Consider the following 27,002-nt stretch of genomic DNA (forward strand, 5'->3'; position numbering starts at 1 on the left):
TTACACATTATGGTGGGGACTGGGGACCCAATTTAATCTACTCCCCATTTTGCCGGCCACATCATTTGATTTATGGCAAAAATGAAAAATCCAACGAGGATGTGGTTCTATTAGGATCATCAACATGTAATTATGATTTTTCATTGGGTTCCCTGATGCACTAAGCTTCATTTCACCTCAATGTTAATGTTTCTTATTTTCTCTTCGTTAATCAAATATTGTGATTAATCTAAAAGCTTAATTACCTTTATTGGTGTTCATCACAACTTTTAATACGTAATCATGGTTAACATGTAAAGGGAACACAAAACTTTCGATCAAATCCTGATTTTCTTTTGTGAGAAGAATACATATTTACCATTTGAATCAACTCTGACTTTTAATTATTCTTAATGCTAAATGGCCAACCTCGAAATGAAGGAGAAGGAAAAAATCAGCAGCATAAATTCACAAGTCCACACCAAATTCGTACTTGCCCTTTTGGACGGTTTTGGGAGGTCAAACTTCTGCTTTTCCCTTGAACTATAGTCGCATATGATGTCCTCATGCAACATGAAAATTTCAGATTAGCACCAATACAAAGCTTCTCTCTCCATCTTTTCATTGGGTTTTTTTTTTTCCTTTTGTTTGAGAGAAAAAGCCCATTTTGTAGAATACTCTGTAACACATTTTCGGAGATGTGATTTATGTGAGGTAAAAACGATAGTTAAAAATTATATTAAATAAATTATTTTCCTCCTAGAAACTTTTCTACAACCATTGCAATCAAAACAAGGTTAACTTAATTCTCTCTCAATAGACAAAGAACTTCTTACATATCCAAACTGAAGCATCTAATTCTTACTAACACAAGTGGAAGAATCTAAATGTTAAAACAAGCGATAAATTGGGGTAAAGTGACTGGCATCTTAATTTAAGGGGCCTATGGTGTATATTTTGACCCTGTCCTTAGTTTGGACTTTGGATTGTAATTTGAGTTATTGAATGGAAATCAAGGATAGAAGAATTACTAATTCTTGACGGTCTAGGTCAAAGTAATTTCAAAATTGTGTTAGTTTTTGAAAAAAGTTCCCAAAGAGTACCATAGTTTTGAAAATGTACTTAGCAAGTGAGTTTCTTAGAGCGAGCGAACAATGGATTGGATAGTACGGAGGAAGGAAATATAAGTAAAAGGTCGACCTTCCACTTATACTAAAAAAACAAAAAGAGTTTCTTCGAGCACACTCATTCAGCATTGTTTGAGAAAAAGATGCCTAGACAAATACAAGAATACGTCTTTTACAGAAACATTTGATAAATGATAAATGCATTTTTTCATTTTTTGAAGAAATTTTGAAAAATACGATGTTGTGGCAATTCTTTTTAAAAAGTCCCACTCATTGAAAATTTTGCTCATGTCCAGGTCAGGATTGGTTGGGTGGCAAATTGTAATTTTTTTAAAAGAAAAAAAAAATTGAATAATGGGATCTAAGTCATGAATTATGAACTGCTTGGGGCTAACAAATCTCACTCAGTGGAGTTAGTAGATAGAGTCTTAAACAATAATGTAAATTAAGTATGTTACATTTTGGGTGAAGTTCAGGGGTTAATGTAAATTAAAATGGTTATTCCAATATTAGACCAAAGTTTTCCTAAAACAGTGACTAATTAGAGTTAATTTAGACCTTACTCCTCAAAAATGTTTATACTATTTACCCATTTTATTTTAGCTCAAAAGCTAAGGAGGAAATTTATCAAATTTGCTATTGTTTTTCTAGATGGTTTCCAAATTATTCTATGGAAACACCTTATTAGATTTTCTAAAATGTTTTCGTATTTCTTTTTGAAATATTTTCTATGGAACAAACTTCCTATTTTCAGATAAATTTCCTAGTAATGGCATCCAGAATAAAGCATATACAGGATATTTAATGGACACATAAATTTTCTATTCCAATAGTTGACTCCATCCATGGATTGGCTGTCAATATGATAGATCTAAATTGACTTCCCCTTAAAGGAGAAAAAACATACAAGGAGTCTAATTTCCTTGTCGATATGCTGGCTGGATCAAAAGCTTCTAGATCAATCCTTCTACACGTTCCAGAACAAGAATATGTTGCCGTTGCGGGAGGATATGGTGAAGGAACTGACTATAGGCAGATAATGTGTTTTTATTTGTGACCTCTTGTTTGTTAGAAAAATGGGCTAGATTTGTTTTACTATCACATTGATTTTCACATAGTTTTCATCAATTCCAAAAGTCCATAAAATTATGCTATTAGTTAGGCTGCTTAATATTCTACTACAATTATCAATGCATATATGCTACAAAATTTGTTCAGAGGTATATAAAATAATAGTGTGTGTGTAGGGTAAAAATCTTAGAGGCCATTAAATTATTGCTTACGTCGACTTTTAAACATCAAACAGTTTTTCGTCACAAATTAACCATTAAACTAACTAACCAACACACTCGTGGCAATTTCGTCGATTATTGTTCTTAATCTACAAAATAATTAGAACACGTGTCAAAAATGCAAAGGGTATATTTATCCACCATGGGTATTTTTTCTCAAAATACTGGTTCTAATTATTTTGTAAATTAAGAACAACAATCAACGAAATAGTTATATGAGTGTATTAATTAGTTAGTTTAATTGTGAATTTATGATGAAAAATTTTTTGATGGTCAAAAGTTGACTCGGACAATAGTTTAATGACCCGCCTCCCATGGTACCTAACGTAGCCCTCCACACCCCAAATATGATTGATTACATAGCAAACAGCCAAAAAAAATATTTTTTGGGAACCTCTTTCCGTGTTTCTCTATAGTTGCTCCTTGAATAGGGGTGGATTGCAACAATTTGCAGCACAAATTAAGCTGCAACCGATGTGACCCATCCTGAGTCGTTGTTTTCAGATTTCCAAATTTTTCATTCACTTGAAAAATAAATGCGCTTGCCCAGTCTTCAACACGTTGTTGTGTTGATATTTTCCAATTTCTCTCTCTAAAAGACAAGTAAGTTAGTAAATATGTTGCTTTGATATTTTCCAATTTGTCTTTCTAAAGATAAATGAGTTAGTAAAATCAATTAATATGAACTGCTACGCAACCAAATTTAAATTGCAAATTAGACTCTAATGACCTGTTACGCGATTCAATTTGAAGCACAAATTGGGTTCTAAATCATACTCACAGACTAAAATGGTGGAGACATCACTTGGCAAGGTAGCGTGACATATTTTGAAAGTTACCAATTAACTATTTTTTGGAAATTTTTTGAAAAATTTTACTGTAACAGAATTTTTATAATATATTTAGAGATATTTTAGAAAATATTTTGAGATATTTAAGAGTAAACGAGTTTTTAGAATATATTTTAAAATATTTTTTAAACATGAAAAAAAATTAAACTACCTTTTTAGAGTATTTTTTAAAAAATTTTATGTGTATTTAAAAAACTAATTTTTGAAAAACTCAGCAATTCAATTTGAAAATCGGATTTAACTAAGCATGAGCCATTTGAAAGGATACTAGTGAACAAAACTTTCCCTTTCTTGAATATTAAGCGTATGATGCACAAACAAGCATTCCACTATTACAACATACGGGGTACTATTTGTCAACAATTCAACTACGAATAAATACAAAAGGGCCCTCTCATACTAACTCCACGCGAGGCAACTGAGTTGTCAACGAGGCAAAATTCCAAGAATAAAGAAAACCACAGGCATCACATTTTAGTCATCAGATTACCTCTCAACTAATCCACCGGAAATTATTAGCTGCCTTCCTTGTGGAAGAGGATCTACAATAGAAAATATCCAAGTCCAAGATTGACTGAAAGCTGCCGTTTTCATACATCAACGAGACTGCCAATTGATTCATTCATCATTCTTGACAAACCACGAATTTATACTTGTCATGGCTATTTCATTCCTTCATTCATTCATCTTGACTAAGACTAGGATGGGGAACCTCATCAGCATTTAAGGGGAAATATCAAATGAGACCACATACTGTTAAAAACATCTTCTTCCCATACATGAAAATTCAGCTTGATGTATACAAAAGAAAATGATACTAAAATTTATCATATTACAACATTAATGGAACAAAATTCTCCTTCTCACACATTGGCCGATTGGATTTGTGCAGCAGAATTTTACAACCAACAAATTAGGTCGAAAAGAATATACCCATCAGAGGTATTAAGCAGCTCGAAGCAACCGCATATCTCTGGCCTCCCCCAATGTACTCCAACTCAACACGAACAATGAAGCAGGAAAATGAAAGGGAGAAATGAAAGAGTACAATTTAAACCTAATCTGTTAGTAGTCATTCACCATCAACTGCAACAGTCACGCATCTATGTTCACCATGCCCGTAGCACACGAACCCCCACCCATATGAGTCAACAGATTGAGTGCAAACTGAAAAAGGTCAATACTAACTAAAGAAGAGCAAAGTAAAAGCCAAATAAATATACTCGACTGATGATGTCTCCTAACTTAAATGTAGATGCATATTTCAAGCAACCATAAGGGATAAAACAGAGATATTCAGTCCCATGCACTAGTTACTCCAGGGCCATATGACCCAGCATACCCGCCAGGAGCACCATAGCCACTGCTGAGGTTGCCTCCACCATAGTAGTCTGTTACCCCTCTGGTTAAAGAGGATTCTCTCCTAAAATCACGACTACCAAACCGACCTCCCCCACGGCGACTTTTACCATGGGCAGAACGAACTGCAAAGCGCGAGAGCCAAGCAGGTACCTCTTGATTTGCTTCCTGCATCAGATCGGACAATGACCTGGCCAAAGACGTATTATTCTCATTGAAGAAGGCAGTGGCTAACCCAGTTTTCCCTGCTCTCCCTGTTCGTCCTATGCGGTGTACGTAATCATCAATGTCATTTGGAAGATCGAAGTTAACTACATGTGCAACATGGGGAATATCAAGACCACGTGCAGCCACGTCTGTTGCAACCAAGATTGGAGTGTTGCCACTTTTAAATGACCTCAGGGCCTGTTCTCGCTCCTGCATACGAGTAAACAGATGACAATTTCTCTCAGAGAATGATGGAGAGATAAATGCAATTGACTGCTCAACTTTAAAAAGTAATCATGCAGGGTGGAAAACGTTTTTCTTTTTGGAATTGAACATAGCGAGCTCTTCTTCTTTTGTTTCCTCGAGGTGGAAATGTAGAATAAAAGGCAAATTTGGCATACATTGACAAAATTCCAAAATGTAAATACACTGGAGAGGCTCTGCTAAGTATAACCCTTACGAAAGCTACCACCAATTGTTTGGTTTAGGATTTAGGAACGGGAGACTAATATAAATGCATTGTCTCAACAAAACTTATATCTCCAGACCAAGGAATATAGCCAGTAAATGGGTAGCTATTTGTCGATATTAGCTACATCATAGGGCGAAAAGTCTTAAATCTCTTGCATTTAGTGGTGTACATGCATGGACCTAGATTGTAGATGGTTCAAGTTTGGTTAGTAGGGACTAATCATCTTGTGAGAACACGTATGCAGCTGTAGATCAGCGACTTTTACTTCCCATAGCAGGGAAAATACCAAGAGACAAGGCTAAAGGGGAAAGTGCCCCCTCTTACTGCATCATCAAACAACCAAGGAATTGGCCTTGAAAATAATTCCCCATGGTCAAAGCTTTTCAAACAGTAATAAACCTATGTTGAACAAAGCTTCATAACTCAGCAATGTGTAACTAGTTATGGCCAGTCACCACTGCGATTGCACAAATCAATGTCAATGAAGTCTTAGCAATTAAATAAAGATATCATCCAAACAACAGGGAGGCTATGATAACCTTAGTCATTCTCCCAAACATTTTCTGGTTAAAACATAATTTGGACAAATTATGCATGGTATTACCTAAATAATATACTAAAGTCATTTTTTTCCACCAGCTATTTAGCATTTCAAATTTCTTAAACTAGTAATAGCCAACATAATAATGCAAAATATCAGCAAGCCAAACTATTAGAAATATGGCATTGTTCTTAGCACAAGTCACATAGACAAGCCATTATAACAAGAGATCATACATGGCACCGAGTATTGTTTCAGTCAGGCATATTGAGTAGCTATTTAAGTTGGTAAAAGAGTATATCCAATCCAAAACTTATGCCAATGCATCTTGGTTTTCCAAAAAAAAAAAATTAAGCAAAAATTCAACTTGATTCAAGATCAAATGTTATGCGGCCAATATTTTAAACATCAACATGGGTGAATTTTTGACAAGAAACTTTATTGCTTGATGTTTCAGAATCAAGTAAACCCTTTAAAGATAGGAGATATTTTTCATCATTGAGGAAATACTTACCCACTCGTACCCATATTTTAACCCATGTGATGATCGGGAATAAAAGGAATGAAGTCAACACAAACTTCCTCAAGCTAACCTTTTGCAGGAAACAAACAAGTGATCTTCATGGTCACTTCATATAACTAATGAAGTTTAGTTGATATTGAAACACCAAGCTATTTTTATGCACATTAAACTTTGACTGCATCTGTTTTCATACGTGAAAATTAACATCTTAACTCTTTAAAAAAACAATTTCGAGAAGACCAATGAATCTAACTCACAATTTCATTTAGAGCAGGAGATGCTAATATGATCAAGGACTTGCTAATATGAGCCAAACCTAATTTTTTAATTCAAAAAGAATTCCTCAACAAGGATAAACTAACTTTGGTGAGCCTATCTTGAAAATAAATAGAATCTAGCATGCCTATCTTGAACCCCACTATAAAGAGCGGCCATAAAGCTGGTACCAAAATTGAGTTCTCATGTAAAAGATATTCAATCTTATGCAGGGAGAAAGTAGCAATTACCATTTCCAGTTCCAAAAACAATCAGTCACTCCTAATATGAAGCATGGCATATTACCTTTTCCAGGACGGAATAGAAAATAAAAGCACCATCAAATCACAGATTTTAACAGGTATAAGTTGCCTACTCGTGTAAAACAATCAGAAAACTAGATACATCACCACCGACCCACAAAGTAATTTGTTCCACCAACCTCAAAAGAATATTGGTCTGTCTGTTATAAAGGTGGAAGGTTGATAAAAAGCAAAACAAGTTTAAAACATAATTAAAGTCTTGGCTTTGAGAAAAGCATGAGAAACTCAGAATGGAGCTCATCTAATTCTAAGAAAACATAGCATTTATCAAACTTCAGCAACTATCTTGCCCTCAAACCTTTTATAACATAATTTGATAGATACTATTTTCCCAATTAAGTTTAAAGATGTAGGAAGCAATTTATATCAATTGTAGCATCTACACCAGTGAAGAAGTCCAAACTATCTCACTATTTTCCAATCTATCAAGTCCTAATTCCTTGAGGAACATCTTCCCTTATTTCCTGACTACCTTCCGTTTTCTCCAAAAGCTTATAGCAGGCACATTGAATCATGCTCATGAACATCTATTTATTAGTTAGAAGCTCATTCAGACTTGGCTCAACTAGTTCCTTGAATTTTCTGTATCTTTGCTACTTCCACCTCATGGATAAATATCAGCTTTGACAACAATTGATATGGGCGGAAGCATGTGAAAAATGGAAAATATTCGTTCACAATTAAAGTTTTGCTTTTTAGAAAAAACCAAGATGAACCTATCATAGGAGGCGGAACATGTTAGAAGTTCATGAGTAAAATGATCTCAAAGTGGAATTCGTACCATGGAATTATCAAAACATCATCACAATGCAAAAATTATAGAACTCCAACCTCAAGCAAAAATTATAGAACTCATTGTACTTCTTATCCTTTTGCCTAATTCAATTCCTTAACCTTCTTACTTATTTGTCAAACACAACTCCTCCCAATTAATCTTGACAAATTTGTCATGCATCAAGCTGGGAAACTAACTGAACCCTGACTTTTAACTAAAAAGAACATCATAAGTTATGTTCATACTAAACTCTAGTAGTTATCATAACCACAGCTAAATCTTAGCCTCAGATAAATAGAGAGAGCAGCCTCAAAATTTAGGAAACCTCATTCCTTTTTTCTTAAAAAAATTTGTTTTGGTTTAATAATACCAACTTTTGAAACATGGTCTTTCTTCAGGAAAAGTGTTTTCAGTCGAAAAAATCAAGGGCAGGAATGATGCATTGGATCTAAGCGTTGATAGTGGAGATGCCGGTTTTGCATTTGTTTTACTAGAAAACTTAAAAGGAAGAATGGAGAATATAATCACAAAGTAAAGTACAAGACCTAACAGTGCGCATTCAGCAGATGCCATTGCAATTATTGTGAAGAAAATTAAACATGGGAAAAGCCACAGGCTGAAATGCAGACATAATAAGTGAGGAAAGATTAATCCCAGCACTGCAATATCTACCACTAAAAGAGCCATACATACCTGCTGTGTTCTGTCACCATGAATAGCAGTAGCAGGGAAACCATTCACACACAGCCAATGTTCCAGAGCATCAGCTCCCTTTTTCGTCTCCACAAAAACCAATGTAAGAGATTGCTGAAAAATGAACACAGAATGATCAACTTAACTGCATTGTGATTCCTAATGATGATCACACCAACTTCGCAATAGCCAAGTAAAATACAAGATGAAGCGACATGCTTGCAAACAGAGGGAGGAAAACAAACTAACTTAAGGATCATATAACCTATCCTCATTGTTTCACAAAGAAAGATGTGAAATATTAAAACCATGACATACAAAAATCTACAGAAATCTTGATCAAAGGAGGCATGCAGAGTACCCAATAAAATGATAAACATAATTACAGCACTTGATCATCTTTCAAGGATATATGTGATACACAAAATGGTAATTGGTGACGCCAAAACAGATTTCCAATAAAAGATGCTGATCTTTTAACATAAAAAGCATAAAAAAAAACTTTTTGTTTATCTTTTCATTGGCAAACAAAATTTCAATGTGCAACTCAACTAAGTGAGATACGCCCTCCATTGCACAGATTTTAAACCTCAAAGAAATAACCAAAAATGAATAAAATAATTAAAAAATAAATAACCCTTATGCTCAACAGTAACATGTATACCCCCTCCAAATCAATTCTCGAACACCCGATTACAAGAGCACAAAAATTATAAGTTTCCAGCTTGGTATTTGACTTGTTACTTGAAAAAAAACGTTACTGCTTCAAAATAAAGTATCTCGGCAGATTCTAATTGCCACTGTCCAAGGAGAGGTGAACAACTTATAGTTGTTATCCATCATGACAAAAAAAGTAACCCTGGCAAAAAAGCAGTTTCCACATTTAAAACTGTTTACATTGCACACATAATTGTAACTAAGCGCAATTGAAAGAGCTCAAAAATGCTTTAAATGAATGAAAAGGGTTTTAAAAAAAACCTTATTCATCTCCACCATAAACTCCCAATACTAGTGACTGCAGCATTACCTTGCCATGAACACCATTTGCCCTCTGCGCATGAAGCAGATCCATAAGATGGCTTCTCTTGTCAGACTCGTGAACATATTCAACTCTCTGGACAATCAAATCAGTACTTGACCCAACTCTTCCAACAGCCAAAAATACATAACTGGACAAGAAATCTGCAGCCAGCCGCTGCATGCAACCAAAAGAGAGTGAATGAATGATTAAAATGAATTCGGGAAAACATTGAAAGGGAAGCGACGAAATGGGAACACGCATACCACAAACAAAGAAAGCAAAACTGGGTGCCAAGAAGTCAAAAAATACACAGCATGAGAAATAACATTAAAATTATTCAAGCATAATGAAAATATGTGAATTAGGAGATGCTTTATAACCAGAGGAAGAGGAAAGAAAAACTCAAAAAACTTCCATTAAACCATGCATAAAATGCAGAACCTATTTTGCTTGTAACAAAAGAAGAGTTCTTAATGAATATCAGCATATAGTCATAGAAACATGCATCCATGAGAATAATATGCAGTAAGCAAACAAATTCCAAATCAGCAGTGGACATCTAGTAAGCTTGCAAATAGAAAACAAACCTGTATTTCTTTGGGAAAGGTAGCACTGAAAAGCATTGTCTGCCTTGCACCAGGAGGAGGCATGTCCATCTGTTCCACAATTCTCCTTATTTGAGGTTCGAAACCCATATCCAACATTCGATCAGCCTCATCCAGAGCTAAGTACCTAATTAATTGTAATGAGACTCTTGCTCTTTCTAATAAATCCACCAACCGTCCTGGAGTTGCAACAAGTATATCCACTCCTCTCTCAAGATCTCGAAGCTATTGAAAGTGGCAAGGAGCAAAGCATCAGAATGAAGCTCATAGCATAGGGTATATTTCAAATTTCATGAATTTTACAACAGAATCTGTAGTCATCCAGTACAAGAAGAAAAATATTAGGCTTTCTTCTAATAACATGCCAATGACTGAATAAACGAACAATACCTAACATTGATATAATGATTCCGAGCTGAATTATATTCGGAGTGGAACTTAGTCATAATAAACCAAAGAGTGCTCGGCATTCTTATCACAACATCTTGGAAAAACCCTCATTAGGTGGATACACCCAATACTCTCAAAGAACAAAGACCAAGTACATAGAGTTAAACATACAGTAAAATTGTGAAACTGTTGCAGATTTGGACTTTAGTTTAGTTTTCTACTCTTGAATTCAATAGGTTATGCCTAAAAATGGTGCAATGGCAAGCAATTGAGATGCAGATGTTTCACCACCTGAATTAGTCTTGCTCTTCTTAACGTGAGGAGGGCTATGTACTCTTCACAACAGTTAGGAACTCTAAATTCATGCATTTTTTTGGTTATTTTGCTGGGTTTCAGGGATTAAATCAGTAGACAATGTGAGCAGATAGCTGCAATCTGCTTGTCAAAGAGCTTCCCTTCCTTTTGATGATGAACTCCTCCCCTTTAAACTCAATTCCCCTTAATAATTATAACAAATAAGCGGTTTATCACTAAAACAGAAAACTTAAAAGTACCAAAAGCTCAGTAAAGAAACAATAGATTTTACTGCTCTCTATTTGTGTCCATAAGGGAGAAAGAACCTAGAACAAGGAAACAAATAGCACTTCCAAAACCCATTATGTTTAATGTGTAACTGCAGTAACCCACACAAAAAGTAAACTATGCAACAGATGCAGAAGCACCAATGACTATCCGTGCTTAAGACTAACATGAGCAGCATTATCTCTTTTTGGTCCCCAGGAGAGCTCAATTCTGGAGTCTAGACAGTGTGGTGGACATAATCTTTGTTAACTTGCTGCAGCAAAGGGAAACTATACAGACATGAAAGTAATAAGTGAGGACAGAAAAAACAGACCTGTTGGTTAATAGGCGCACCACCATAAGCAACCACCACTCTCACACCAGTTTGATATGCAAATTTTTTAGCTTCATCATGGATCTGCACATCAAGTATCAAAGTTTAGCTTCTGGTAATAGCATGCTAAACTAAAAAGAAAATTGCAAACATAACCAAGTCTCAGAACCCACTTGGCAAGAGAGCTCCCTCGTTGGAGAAAGAATAAGAGCAAGAGGAAATGCCATACGTGGCACACGTGGCGGTCTCTGCCCATGCTGCCCTCTCATTATACCACTAATTATGGGGAAGCAGAAAGCTGCAGTCTTGCCTGACCCAGTTTGTGCACAAGCCATCAAATCTCTCCCCCCAAGTGAGATTGGAATTGCATAGCGCTGCACAGGTGTAGGCTTCACATATTTGCACCTTCTAATATTTTGATTCAAAGCATCACCCAAATCAATCTCTGCAAAAGTATTCACAGGAGGAGGCACGTTTTCCCCACTGGTCTCCACTGGAATATCTTCATACGCATCAAAATTAATTCCTGTATTCTCCTGTTGAAACATTTCTTCGGTACTATCATCATCTCCAAAAGGGTTGACCTCCCGCTCCCTGCCACGGCCCCAACCACCACTTCTGGTGTTCCAACCACTACCTCCACGACCACCAATACTGGCACCACTGCTGCCGCTACCACCACCACCAAGCCTAGGACCACCCCAACGATTCCCTCCACCTTGAAAAGAGTCAACTTGGCCCCCAATACGATCATTTGCTGTAGAAACAGAGCCAGCATAAGAAGCAGCTGGAGCAGATGGCGTTGATGAAGGAGCAGGCCTATTCCTCAAATGGGGTGGCACATATGCTGACCTGCCTGAACCAGAATTACTTCCCACACCCCCATTATTTGCAGAACCAACAGCACCACCAGCAGCCGAATTCTCAGCTGCAACTGAATCAGCCCATGAAGTTGGCATAGTCAAACAATACCAAAAATGTCAATTTGCTTTTTCCTCCTTTCTAAGGATTATTGCAAATTACCCCACACCTCTTGAACCAGATTTACTCGAATCCTTGAAAATGTACTCGTTTTAGAAAATTCGTGTGTAACTTTTCGTCACCATCAAATCAAACCCCCAAATAAGTTTCCAATCATACTTTTCCTCAGCCTAACTTGAAACACCCTGATACACAATTAACCACAATATTCAAAAGAACAGAAAAGGAAGCATTAGTCAGTACCTTTACCGAGAACCAACTGTCCACCAAAAAACAAGATACCCAAAATTCCCTTGGCAAAAATAAAACAATGAACAAAACAATTTCCATACAAAAAAAAATGAAAATCTAATTTTACACACAAACACGCACCGACACACATCATCACATCCATGCATAAACAAATCGCATATTCTTACGCAAAATACTTTCAATCGAGCACACACACACAGAGAGAGATACACTCATACACACATATCTAAACAACAAAAAGCCATTTAAAACAAAAGAGCCAACAACCAGAAAAAAGCCAAAAAGGGTCCACGAGAAAACGAAATGCATGACGAAATCCGTTCTCAAAAGCCCAGAAAAAAAATAGGGCAAAAAGCATATTGGCAAAAAAAAAACCTACCTTTAAACGCATCGGAATTTTCACAAAAACAAAAATACACAGAAATAGAGAGAGACAGAGGAAGAGAGATGTACATACAATGATAAATCAAAAGGGAAGAACAGAAGAGGAATGCAGAAACCCTAATTTCGCGATCGGAGGCTAGCTAGATAGAGAGAAAGCAAGCAAGTGGAGCGATATATATGTGAGGAAAAAATATCTCTCTAATATATATATAGATATCTATCTATCTATCTATCTTCTCTCCTTTTGCTTTGGCTAATTTTTCTCTTTTCTTTCGCAGTACAATATTGTTGGTGGGTTATTGTTTGGTAAGTAGAGAAGAAGAAAGGAAGAGAGAAAGAAAAAAGTCTAAAAATTTGCTGTTTTGTTTTTATTTATTTATTTATTTTTTCTTTGGTTTCGAATTGGTGGGTGATTAGCTCCGTACATTGCGTTTTATTTGGCTGTGTACGTTACGGCTGAAAGAGTGACTGAAGTAAGAGGCTGAGATTGGACTCATGGGTACCCTTCCTTCACTTTTTCTTTTTTTTCTTTTCTTTTCTTTTCCTTTTTTTTTTTGGTACAGAAAAGTTTGGATGGATTCGCCTCAATCACTGACCGTCTCACAGTCACAGGATAAGCAATGACCCTGGATCCATATATCACTTATAGATTTTTACAAATCGCCTATCAATATATCTCTCACATGGACATTACATACAACTTTTTGTAAAGAACTGATCTTGCTTCACTTTTTCTTTTGCTATACATATAATTTTTCATAATTTTTTCTTTGAATTTTCTACTCCATTTAATTTTGAGCTACACATTTTCATTCTTTTTTTTTCTTTTGGGTTATAAGGGCAAGAGTTGAATTTACAATAAAAAGTGTGTTTAGATAGCTCAATTTTGCCAAATAATATTTTCTTGTATCATAAACATATTTTCCAATCCATCTTTTTATATTTCCAATAACCTTTTTATCTCACATATATTATAACATAAAAAGTGCTACTGTAATTATTCCAAATAATATTTAAAGTCGAGATCCAAATTGGTTATGTATACGACAATTGTGTTTGATAAGATCGATGAAACTGTTCATTTAGGTCTTGTTTGGGGTTGTGGCATATTTATAAAAAGAATGTTTTTAAACACTAAAAGTACTTTTATGGTGTTTGATAATTAATTTTTCGTAACTCAAGGAATCGATTTTAGTAACTTAAAAGCACACTTGTTAAAAGTATTTGTGTTAGATGTGCTTTTTTATAAGCAATCGCAATCACAAAAGGGCCCTTAATTCAAGAAGGAGAGCTTTATGAACAATTTAAAATTCTTTCAAATTTGTTCTACATATACAATTCACACTTTTGCTTCAGTTTTTCTTCTCCACTTAATTTTCAATTACTCTTTTTTTTTCATTTTTGTTGTTAGGCTTGCACTCTTAGGTTAACTAAGAGTTAAATTTGCAATTAGTTTAAAGTAAAATAAGAATTGGTGATATGACTATAGATGGTTGGTGACGTATACAACGGTTGAGCTGGTAATGTACACGGAAGTGAATACTTAGAGAAAGCAAACTTGTACCCAAATTTACCAACTTTCAAACTTTTGACATATACATTCCACACTTTTTCTTGGTTTTTCTGCTCTATTTAATTTTCAGTTACTCCTTTTTTATTTTCGTGTATAAGGGCAATACGCTATTATAGTATTTTATAGGGTAAAAAACAAAAAAATCCCTGTGATAAACCTAATATACAGAAAAACCCCTTATGGTTTCAAAATATACAATACAACACATCATACTTTGAATTAAATTGTAAAGGTGACGGAATCCGTTAAACTTAACGGAAATAACTTATTGGAACCTAAAAAAAATTTTATACCTAATTTTTATCAAATATACCTATTCTACCCCTTAACCTTCAATTCTCTCTATTTAAAGAATAAAACAAATGATTTTTTTAAGCTGTCTTTTACTTAATTATATCAGGCATTTTGGTCATTTCGTCCATTTTCGTTAAGTTTAACGGATTCCGTCACCTTTACAATTTAGTTCAAAGTATGAGGGGTCGTGTTGTATATTTTGAAACCATGAGGGGCTTTTCTGTGTATTAGGTTTACCACAGGGGTTTTTTTTGTTTTTTACCTTATTTTATATCAAAAACTAAATATACGTCACATTTAAAGTCGGGATAAGAGTTAATGATATGGCAATAGGTGATTAGTGACATGTACGACAATATTTAGATTGGTATTATGGACAGAGCAAAAACATTTGCCTTAAGAAGGTGAGCTTCATATATAATTTTAAAAACTCAATGATTTTCAAAAGAAATTCTTGAGGGAACAAAAACCCTCATCGCCCCTTAATCTTGCTCTTAATTACTGTATTTATTACTTATATCAATTGGATTTTTGTATGCCAGTAATGTGAGGATGTAATGTTAGTGGAAGATTAGATTAGGGTGAGTTAAGTTTATAAGTTGAAGGAAAAAAAGGATCTTTCAAATGTAGGATGCATAGTTTATAAAGTACTACCTATAAATTTTCATTCATTATAAACTTGAATAGTATGGGTATCAATAAAAATGGGAGGCAATTAAACAATGAATTTGTCAAGATTCATTATTTGAAAAATTGACAGCTTATTGACCAAAAAGCTAGTCAAGTGATGCTTAGATTTATTCATGACATGGTCCTACTTCAAATTAAACACATGTTGCAAGTTAACATAAGACTCATTTATTCAATGAAGTAATTCAATGAACCAGAGAAAAATATTGGGTGCTTTAAGTGATGTGGCAATTAATTTTGATCCCACGTATTGATTCATACTTCAAGCTAATCGGTCCATGTTGCGTACTTAAATGAAAGGGTTAGTTGCTAAACACCTATAAACCTCCAACCATTGATTTTTTTCACAATTTACTTGTTGCTGATGGAATTTAGTGTGCAAAAAGTCATTATGTGCCTAGATTTAGGTTTGTGACCAAAATACCTTTCCTTCTCTGGATTTCATTCTTACACCAATTAACATACCTACATTCCACTCAACTTATCATGTATATACATATACTAACAATTACCATTTTCTCTTGCATTTATACATTTTTGCTGGTTAATCTTATATTTCTAAAATTCTAACACCTTAGACCGTATATATATATATATATATATATATATATATATTTGTTTGTGTGTGTGTGCATGCTTATATATGTTTGTGTGTGCTCTTCTATTTTGTGCCCTAAGACCACATCATTAGAGGTGGATCCTAGTGTTTGTTGTTCGAAAAAGTTTACAATATTTTCACCGAAGTTTCTTGAATGTAGTGGGAGATGATAATGGTTAAAATTTAAGGTAGGTCCATCTCTTGTATTTTGTATGCTTATCCTATTCCCTAAAGGCACAAATATATATATATATTGTATTTTGTATGCTTATCCTATTCCCTAAAGGCACAAATATATATATATATATATATATCATACACACACATATATACACATATATATATATGTATGTATATATATACACATATATACATACATACATATGTATGTATGTATATATGCAAGTATGTATAGCCTTCTTCTTTATCTATCCTACCTATCTATCTTCCACGCAAATATATAAGAAAAAAAAACCTTGATAACGTATAGATGAAGGATATTTGACCACTTAATTAAATCCAATGATATTAATTACTTTTTGAAACTACCCCGGTGACAAGTTGGTTAGATTATATTGAGAAAAAATGGCACTTCAAGAGTCTATAGTGCTAAAATTGATAATTTGAGGCACTTTGTGACTAAAGAAAATTTTAGAGAGTGATTTGCGATTATACTTAATTAAATACTCTCGAATAAGGTTCAAATTTGAGGTATTAAGTGCTTATTCTATTATATTTATTTGACAAAATTTCCTTGTCTTTGAATTCACTAAGAGCCACTTCATTTCTATACAAAATTTTGAATGAAAGTTTGATCACTTAATTTGCTGAATGTTTGAAGTAATGTAATAATATTCTTTCAAAATTATTGTACATACCTACAATCTTTCACACACAGTCTCTTTATTACATACACACACTTTCAGCCATACACACACACACTCTCTCTCTCTCTCTCCCTCACACACATACATACTTTATCTCTTTCTCTCACAAACATACACACTTTCTCTCTCTTAGACACACACAACCCCTCTCTCTCTCTCTCACATGTTTTCATACATATACATATATTCTTTCACATGCACACATATTTTCTCTCACTCTCTCACACACACATACACTTTCTTTCTGTTTCTCTCACACACATGTACGTACACAAATATACATTTTTTTAGCATTTAAACATAGTTGCTTATTGTACATATAGACATGCATTTTTTTTTTATCTCAAACACACATTTGCATACAAAAACACTCAAAAATCTGCTTTTCGTATTGGAATTTCAGTTTAACAATATTAATAAGTGTTACTTAAAAACTAATCTAATATAATAGTAAAACAATTTTTATTGGTATTAAGCTATATACTTCAAATTTATAATATACATATACTTCAAATTTATATACAAATTTATATACTTCAAATTTATATTAAGCTATTATAATATACATATAATAAAATTTTATACTTCAAATTTAGCAGGTTATCGAACAGGTTTGGCTTAATGAATTCAGATAATTTAGATTTCAAAATTTAATTTTAAATTTCAAATTTCGGTTTTATCAAACATTTCCTTAGTACATGGTCTTTTGACTCGTACACGAAGTTTCAAATAAAACATAGCTCATATGAATTGTGATCACATGAAGTTGCAATCATGTGGTGTATTACTATCGCCCTATTGATAAATAGGAAAAAATGCATTTTCTTTACATAGTTGCCATTTGTTGGGCTCTTTTTCAATAACTTTTTCCAAAAGAAAAGTGATAGTAATGATATAGGATACTTATTAGCGGCGAAGTTAGCACCCTTTGAACCAGAAGGGAGGAAATTGTCAACTACAAATTTTGGTGTATATTTAAGATTCAGATTTACTACGTAAGATACCTCATATGTTTAGCATGAAATGATGCTTGTCATTCAATCTAAGAAACATTGAAACACTCTCTTTTTTTTTTTTGGGCAACAAAGTGATAATTAGGTTTAGTTTGGAATAAACAAATAATTTCTTGAAAAGTAATTATTGCAAACTTCATACATAGGGAAGAAAATTTTATAAATTTTAAGAAGGTGATGCATGTAGAAGTGTGAAATTTATAAAATTTTTAAGGTGCCAATAGGGATAACTCTGCAAAATTTTGGAATGAAGGAGGCAATAGTGTGCTTTTACAAAATTTAGGGTATGCAAATAAGGTGAAAAATTAAAAATATTATAAATCTTTAAGCCTTTTATATAATTTTTAAAACTTAAGGGTGGGGGAAAGGAATTGCCTACCCTCAAGTGAGTGGTGGAGCCAGGATCTTTTCCGAGGGTGCAATAATATTAATTTAGATTTATAAGGCGTTGGTTTGTACATTGCTAGAGCAACTAAATATTCATTATAATAAATCAAGGCTCGTTTGAGATTTCCATTTGGCAAATAAGTTTTTTCGGTGTTTGTCTAAAACTTTACTATATCTTACTGTAGAAGTTATAGGAAATTTTTTTTGGATATTTTGAAGTGTATAGTTTAAAAATTTTGAGAAGTTTTTTGAGATTACTATAGTTAAAGTTTTAAAAAAACTTGTAGAAGACAAATTTGGACAAAAATTTGTTTGCCAAATAGGCCCAGTATTTTTTAGATCATCTAATGATAAGAAAAATTATGCATAAGAATATAAGATATATATTTTGATTAACATATACAATAGGCAAATAATTTGTATATAATTCAAGGAAGGGCTCTTAAGGTCTTCCCTGACATCAGGATTCGAATTTTATGGCTGACAATTGGTGGTGGAAAGCATATAGGGAGAGGAATGGGTTAAAAAATAAAAAAAAAATCTATACACAATTGAATTGTCAAATGGATATTTGGCTGGCTTGTAATTCATATAAAAAGGACATGTAGGAAAAGTTAAATATTACATAAATAAAATTTGCTTACTGAATAAGGTATATTACATTTAATAGAAAAGGAAAAAAATATAGCATCATGTAATATATTTTAGTTCAAGATTCACCATTATGGAAATAGTGGGGACAATTGCAAAAAGTTTCAAAACTTTTGGGGGGCAATGGTGGGTCAAAATAGAATGTTATCAAAATTTAGGGGAAGTAGGACAATACCAAAATTTCTAAAATTTTATAGACTATTTTAAAGTTTCAGAAAAATTGAGGGGGTGCAAGGCTTAACGTGGCTCCGTCACTCTCAACTGTTGAAACTTACGGTGCCACATGAAAGTTGAAACTGGGAGAAAATGAAAAACTCGTAGAAAGGACGAAAGAAAGTTGAATACTACACTGAAAAATGATGAAGATAAGGACAGCGTAGACAATCTATTTATTCTAGCCCTTTTCAAAAATTTCTGAAGAAAAAAAATACAAATAAGATATCGATTAAACGACGCAAACACAACGCAATACCAAGTTAAATACTACAATTTCTTTGCATTAATTACCATCATTTATGGTGCCTGTTGAATTAATATTCTAGAAATTAAATATGTCAAATTTACATTTCACTAAAATTAAGAAGTAAGACTTTTAACTTTTGTGTCCCCTCCATAGCGTATTCATTTACGAGTAACTTCATAAATATCAACTTATGTTAAACAGAAAAAAAAAATATTATGACAAGCCCATTTATTGCTATACTATGGATTAGATTTCATGACATGTCCATTTATTGTAGCCCTGTTAATGAGGCCATCCGAGTCAAACTTTAACAAGTTTAGATACGACTCATATAATCAGTACCACTTTCAATTTTCGGGTAATGAGTTTCGGATTGATAAATGTGAAACTCATACTTGGATCATAAAATATTCTGTGAGCTTAATTCGAATTTAGTTCATACTCACTTATTGCTCCTTAGTTTCTTTAATATAAGTAATATAACTATTTAACTTTAAAGCTAATTTAACATTCATATGATCACAACATTAAAACTATGCATGAACTAATAACGGTTCATTAAAGAGTATATAAATCAAGAATTTTTCAAAAATAATATATCCAATTTGTTCAAATTACATGGAAAATAGTAATAAAACATGATCAATATTCAATACATCTTCAAAAGTTCTCAATTCGTTCATACTAAGATTTGTTTGTTTGAATCTTTTGGCATAATTTTATATATTTAATATTTCTTATATATATTAATATGTTTTGACACATAAATCATAGGCATAAAGTATTAATCTTATATATTTAGATATATAATTATATATATATCAAAATATAATTATATTATATATAATTATATATGTAGATGCAGATTAAATGGTTGAGTCTATATTGGATTTGAAACTAATAAGACCAAAGTTTTTGGACCTAATATTTAGATTCAAACTCAACCCAGTTTAATAAAAGGTTAGCTTCATTGAACCTTTTTGGGCCTAATAGATTGAGATCGGGTTGGCCCGAGTCCAGTACCGGTCCTAATTTATTACTTGTTGTATCTCTACATGTGGGTTATGACTCATAACTTATGAGTATTGATGGAGCGACCTTTGGTCAGTGATGTCATGTGCCCTCCTCACTGGCTGAAGGAAAGCTCCAATTCTAGTTATTGAATTTTTTTAATAAAAATTATGTTTATCTTGCTAATTTATTAATATGTCCGAGTCATCAAATAAAAATTCTAATTCTAGTTATATAAATTGTTCAAAAATTTATTTTTACGTTGTTAATTTATTAATGTGCCTGCACTCATGAAAGAAAAATGTAGATTAAATTTTAAGCATAGGAAAGTATAAAAGATATAATTTTTTTACCAGAATAATTAACAGAAATTCAGTGTAAATATGAAATTATGAGTAATTTGATAATTATTTTTAATAAAAGAAACAAGTGATGTACATAATGCTTCACCTTAATGATGACTACATATATAGAAGAAATTTTTAAGGAATTCAGTTTATTGGTAAGTTTGTCTAGCTATATACAAAATTATGGTACTCTAATAAGTTGCACTTTTATGAGTTACTAGTTTTTTAGCCCTAACTTGTGTTAATTTAATTTAATTTTATGGAGTAGGTTAAACGATGATAATTGGTAATATGATTGCATTCGATAATTAGAAAGTCATTTTGTATAGAAGGTATAGATGTATCAGTGTATGTATATAGATATATACATTTAATGTAGAATGAAGATCAACTGATTCTTTAAAGACGTTAGATGAAAAAAATGTCAGATGTGTAAACAAAAGAAACCATAGTGTTTCGGTACTGTGTTATCACATAAGAATATAGGTCGTTTATAATAACGAGCTCTTCTTTCACTTACACTATAAAAGAAAAGAGGGGGGATGGAGTGATAGACTCAGATTGATTTCAACCGTTATATGTAGTTGTTTTTAAACTGGTTTTTTTTTCCCCTGGTTGAAATATTTATTTTAAGTTAAACGTTCCTTTGTTGGAACACAAGGGAAATCGTAGTGAAGAACAAATTCAGTTTATCATGAAAATTCTTGCTTCTCAAGGTAAAACAAAGCAAGAAAGCTAAAGTGGGAAAACAAAAATGTTGGGCTTGAATATAAAGTATGGAGTAGAGGTGTTGAAATGGGTGACTTGGGTGGGTTTGGGTTGGATAAAATGGGTAATGGGTATAAGTGAATTAACTCATTTATATCCATTTAATTAGATAGGTATAAATGGGTAAGTCAAAAAATGAATTGGGTAACTCAATTACCCATTTACAACTTATTTATTTTAACTTTTGGTAAACTCATTTAAATTTATTTTTGCAAAACAAGTTATCAATTTATACCACTCTTTGTACCCATTATTAGTTTTAAATATTTATTTATAATGTTCAATAAATTTAATTACCAATTTTTTTTCATTTATACTCTATGTTACAAAATTATCTATTATTTAATAATTGAATAATAAGAATATAAAAATTTGAACTAAGTACTATAAAAATTAATATAAAAATTTAATTCAAAAATTTTGAACTTATACCATCTATTCATGGACCGGTATAGGTAAATTTAATTAGGAGGGTTGATTTGTCACCTCTAGTATCGAGCCATTATAACAATGGGTTTGAGTTTTATTAATATTGTCAACAAAATGGCTACGAAAAATGAGTACGAATTTGGGTTGGATAAAATGGGTAATGGGTATAAGTAAATTAACTCATTTATACCCATTTAATTAGATAGGTATAAATGGGTAAGTCAAAAAATGAATTGGGTAACTCAATTACCCATTTACAACTTATTTATTTTAACTTTTGGTAAACTCGTTTAAATTTATTTTTGCAAAACAAGTTATCAATTTATACCACTCTTTGTACCCATTATTAGTTTTAAATATTTATTTATAATGTTCAATAAATTTAATTACCAATTTTTTTCATTTATACTCTATGTTACAAAATTATCTATTATTTAATAATTGAATAATAAGAATATAAAAATTTGAACTAAGTACTATAAAAATTAATATAAAAATTTAATTCAAAAATTTTGAACTTATACCATCTATTCATGGACGGGTATAGGTAAATTTAATTAGGTGGGTTGATTTGTCACCTCTAGTATCGAGCCATTATAACAATGGGTTTGAGTTTTATTAATATTGTCAACAAAATGGCTACGAAAAATGAGTACGAATTTCGTCCAACATGGTAAGTTGTTTCTTCTACAATCTATACTGAAAATGTTTAAAAGGCAAGATGAGGGTTTGAAAATCAAAGTCAAAGGTAGATGCCACGAGTGCAGGACCATCTCTCGCTCTCTCTATCTCTGTTGGGCTCAATGTATCCAAAGTGGCAAAATTGTGGGATAGCAGGAAATTTCCAGCAAAGCCACCACCACTGAATGCCGAAAGACCAAATCGCCCCTCAAGTTCACAGAAATCACGCTATAACCGGCCCACTTTCACTGTAGCTAAGCCAACTGACGCCTTTAGTATAGTAAAGATAAGGTACAAGTCGATTCTTACACGTCACCATTTGCAATGACTTTTCCCATACATATTATTTGTCCCATAATTTCTACAGAACAGAAAAACTTGTTCTATTTGTGCTCCTCTTTGAGTTGTGGAACCTGGGACTCAAGTTGTTGCCGTTAAACCGTCTCCAAATGATTTTGCTCAATTCAACAGAATGTAAGTCAATATATTACGAGTATAAGTCACTTTGAATACAATATAAATAGAGAACAAAATTTTGTAAAATTCACACATAACTATGATGTATATCACGTAATTTGAATCTAATAATTGCATATTTTCTTGAGCTAATCTTGACCATTAACCTTCAGTGACCATTCGTACTTGCAATTGTCCATGCCCCTAATTCCGAGTTATGAGCAGATTTTTACTTTCTTTCATGAGTACATCCTTACTGTTCTAGCTCATTTATTAGGCAGACTACAATTGAATGCATAATTAGTAAAACATGGGACGAGTACAATACGAGATATTATATATATGCATATTATGCGATTTTTTTTCAAAAGTACGATGAAAAGTTTGTCATAAAATTACATGTTCAGAAAAATTATGTATATAAATTCATACGTGAATAATATGAATATATTTGAAAGTTATGGAACTAAAAATATGGATAAATATACTATAGATTTCAAAGACTATGCTACATTTATAGTAATTTTAAACTCATTTTATGTATGAGATATTAAATTTATTAAAAATTTATCACCTTATTAGTTAAACTAGTTTTTGGGCCCTGCGCCTGCGTTGGAGATGATGGATTTTGTTGTGTGATTGGGAGGATTTTGTTGATGGAAAGACCAAAACACCCCACGAAGTCATCAGAATTACCATCGAAACCAGCCCATGGCTGCACTGTAGCTATTCCCCCTTCCCCCTTTTATATATTTAAGATATGTATGCATCTACCATTTTTATGATATATATTGCTCTTATTTTTTCATATAACTCAAAAGTTTTGTTATTATCCTTATTCTTTGAAAAATTGAAGTATAATTCGTAAAGTATAATACGGTAAAAGTTTATTACATGCTTTATACAATCAATTGAAAAGTATGAATATTTTTAAAGTATTTTTGAAATATATAAAATACAAAAGTTTTTTTGTATGATACGTATGAACATATATTACATGGGTATAATACGAGTATTTACTAAGTATGGTTGAATGAACCTACATTGCACTGTTATTAGCCGGAAATGAAATATACATTCTTCTGATTTCTTTCCCATTAAAACCCCCGTTGGATTCAATCATTCTAGCAACAGATTCCGCTCTTAGGAAAAAACCTCAAAAATTCATTAGCACATACCAATAAGATAGACAGAAGATCATAGCATTGATTGCTGTTCATCATCTAGGCAGTATTCACAATAATTATGCTGACACTAGAACAATAATGAGGCAGCCTTCTTTCAATCCATTCCTAATATAAAATGCTTTCCCCTTCTCATACATAACTCTTATTATTTGAGACCAGATTGAAATATTTTTCTGTAGCCTCCTCTTCTCAATTCAAAGTATGTCCTTTTGATCTTCTTAAGCGAGTTGCAACTATTAACTTTTATGTTGTCAACAATAGGGAATATGGATTGTAAGCCTCTTTCTTTGTTCATTTCATTTGTGAAGTTATCCTGAACATCAAGTTTAAACATGAATGTTTATCAATTCATTATATATATATATATATATATATATATATATATATATAGAACCACATTGAATTTGTTTTTCTATATGATCTTGCAGGTGATATACTCTCTATATTTAATCAAATTAAAGAAGGATCCAAATATCAAACCATGGCATCTTTGAGCTTTTTCCAGATTGTTTGGATAATGGTACTGGTGAACTTCCCAACAGGCACAATTGGAGACAAAGTTAATATTGGAGTTTCTTACCCGAGATTTCCACCGGACGTACCTTCCCTGCCACAGGAAATTGTCGACCTTTACAAAAAGTATGGCATAGGCAAAATCAGAATTCCTCCAATTCCAGATGTTTTAGAGGCACTGAGAGGCAGCGATATTGATGTTGCTTTGGGGATCCCAAATGAGGATGTAGAGACAATGGCAACCAACTTCGATTTCGCAACATTCTGGTATACACAATTCATTGAACCATACGTCCATGATGTTAAGTTCACATTCATGATCGTTGGAAACGAGGCAATCCCTGGAGAAAGAGGAAGCTTTGTGTCTCCTGCGATGAGAAATCTTCAAACTGTTCTGGATAACAATGGATTAGGAAGTAGCATACATGTGACCACCGCAGTTAGCACAAATGTCTTGGACTTTACAATACCACCATCAGCTGCAGAATTCACGATCGAGGCCCTGAATGAAGGGCTTGATAAAGTTGTTGAGTTCTTGCAATATGTTGCCTCGAATGTCCTGATGGTCAATGTGTACCCTTACTACGACTATGCAGCCGATCCAGCCAACATTCGCCTGGATTTTGCTCAGTTCACAGCAAACGAGGCAGTGATAGTAGATGATACCTTGAATTATACAAACTTGTTTGATGCAACCCTGGATGCATTCTTCTGGGCACTGGAACGAGCAAACGGATCCGATGTACGTTTGGCGGTGGCCGAGACAGGTTGGCCTACTGCTGGGAATGGAAACGTTACAACTACAGCTCTTGCATCTACATACAACAACAATCTTGTGAAACATGTGGTGAACTACAATGGTACGCCCAAGAAGCCTGGGCAGGGTGGCTTGGATGCTTTCATTTTTAGCCTGTTTGATGAAAATACAGACCCTGATATGGGTAGACGAAAATTTGGAATCTTCAATTCTAACCTGGAACCTGCTTATCCGTTATTTAGTGCAAATGGGAATAAGCATTTTTAAAGTTGCACAAAGAGTAGGAAGGACAAGGAATGTATGTAGTCATGAAAAACGAATTATAATCTGGATACAATGTATCATACTATAAATTCTATGAGTTGTTTGTCACTGTTGCTTTTTCTTGTTCTACTGCATCATGGTTCTTCCAACAATATTTTGGTAATGGGGAAATTTTGGAGTGCATAAAATTGATTACCGGAAGTTGATGCTAAAATCAGGAGTGCGAGAAATCTTTGCCTGCTTGAAGTTTATGCCACTATGAGCAGAGGATCCATCCTCTGACAAAGGCCAGCCCTTAACTGACTATGACCTTAGACTAGTGAGGCGTGTCATCGCTGCCGATGTTGAAGCTTTTCACAACCTGAGTTTCCAAACCAATCTGGTAAAGCTTCTAATTCCATAGTAATTTAAACTAAATTCTATGAGGCCGGTGAGGTCTTGGAGCTGCACTGACAGCAAAGCGATTAAAATTAATAGGTACGGACAGCAAAGCGCTATTTTGACATTTTTTCGATCTGGTCCAACTCTACTAGTTAATAGGTATCAAATATGCTTTAAACTAATTGACTCTCATGGACAACACCTTTCTTTCTTAAAAAAAAAAAAAAAAAAAAATCTAAAAGAGGTAGTATGGAATTCAAGAGGCGGGAAGAGAAAATGCGAGACTTGAATCCAAAACCTCTTAATCTTGAGTTTCAATCTTAATTATTAGACCAAAATTAGCTATATTGAACTCTCCTCTATTTAGGGGGGGTAATTCTCGATTCGATCCAAAAACACGAGTCGAGTCTATCATGAAATTAACGGGTATGATTTTACTTTTCACAGGTTTGGGTCAAAATTAGATTGGATCTGAATAACCAGTCAAGCAAACAAATCCAAATAAGGTCAGTCATCGGTTGACTCGTTTGGCCTTTTTGACTCGTTTAATGTGTAACTTTATAATTTAGTAAATAAATTAGGGCTATAAAATAAATAAAAAACTAATCTAGGCTATCAATTAATATTACTAGAATGCAATCATGAATTTTATGCGAAAACAATAGATTTTATATGTAAAAGTGTCATAGTTTTGTTTTTTGTTCATATTTTTTGTGGTAAAAAAAAG

The 27,002-nt window shown here is 33.2% G+C and overlaps 2 protein-coding genes across 2 annotated transcripts; one reads left to right on the top strand and one right to left on the bottom strand.

The window, feature by feature from the left end:
* Positions 1–4,003: 4,003 nt before the first annotated feature.
* LOC113761296 (DEAD-box ATP-dependent RNA helicase 37-like) lies at positions 4,004–13,162 on the bottom strand. Its single transcript, XM_027304229.1, has 7 exons — positions 12,999–13,162; positions 11,482–12,474; positions 11,309–11,392; positions 10,006–10,248; positions 9,425–9,592; positions 8,398–8,511; positions 4,004–5,025 (listed from the first exon to the last, which is right to left on the bottom strand). Exons 2-7 carry the CDS (start codon positions 12,265–12,267, stop codon positions 4,546–4,548), a joined length of 1,875 nt encoding a protein of 624 aa, XP_027160030.1. The 5' UTR covers positions 12,268–12,474; positions 12,999–13,162; the 3' UTR covers positions 4,004–4,545.
* An 11,679-nt stretch (positions 13,163–24,841) lies between these two features.
* LOC113765951 (probable glucan endo-1,3-beta-glucosidase BG4) lies at positions 24,842–25,897 on the top strand. Its single transcript, XM_027310190.1, has one exon. The coding sequence runs from the start codon at positions 24,842–24,844 to the stop codon at positions 25,895–25,897; it is 1,056 nt and encodes a 351-aa protein (XP_027165991.1).
* Positions 25,898–27,002: the final 1,105 nt, after the last annotated feature.

Source organism: Coffea eugenioides, chromosome 1, assembly GCF_003713205.1.
Source record: "Coffea eugenioides isolate CCC68of chromosome 1, Ceug_1.0, whole genome shotgun sequence".
NCBI classification, from domain to species: Eukaryota; Viridiplantae; Streptophyta; class Magnoliopsida; order Gentianales; family Rubiaceae; genus Coffea; species Coffea eugenioides.

Excerpts from the sequence above, each read along its gene's own strand:
- LOC113761296 (XM_027304229.1), bottom strand. The coding sequence starts at position 12,267 with ATGCCAACTTCATGGGCTGATTCAGTTGCAGCTGAGAATTCGGCTGCT. Across the intron at positions 9,593-10,005 it reads CCTTTCCCAAAGAAATACAG|CGGCTGGCTGCAGATTTCTT; the intron begins GTTTGTTTTCTA and ends GGTTGCATGCAG. Across the intron at positions 8,512-9,424 it reads CAAATGGTGTTCATGGCAAG|CAATCTCTTACATTGGTTTT; the intron begins GTAATGCTGCAG and ends TTCATTTTTCAG.
- LOC113765951 (XM_027310190.1), top strand. The coding sequence starts at position 24,842 with ATGGCATCTTTGAGCTTTTTCCAGATTGTTTGGATAATGGTACTGGTG.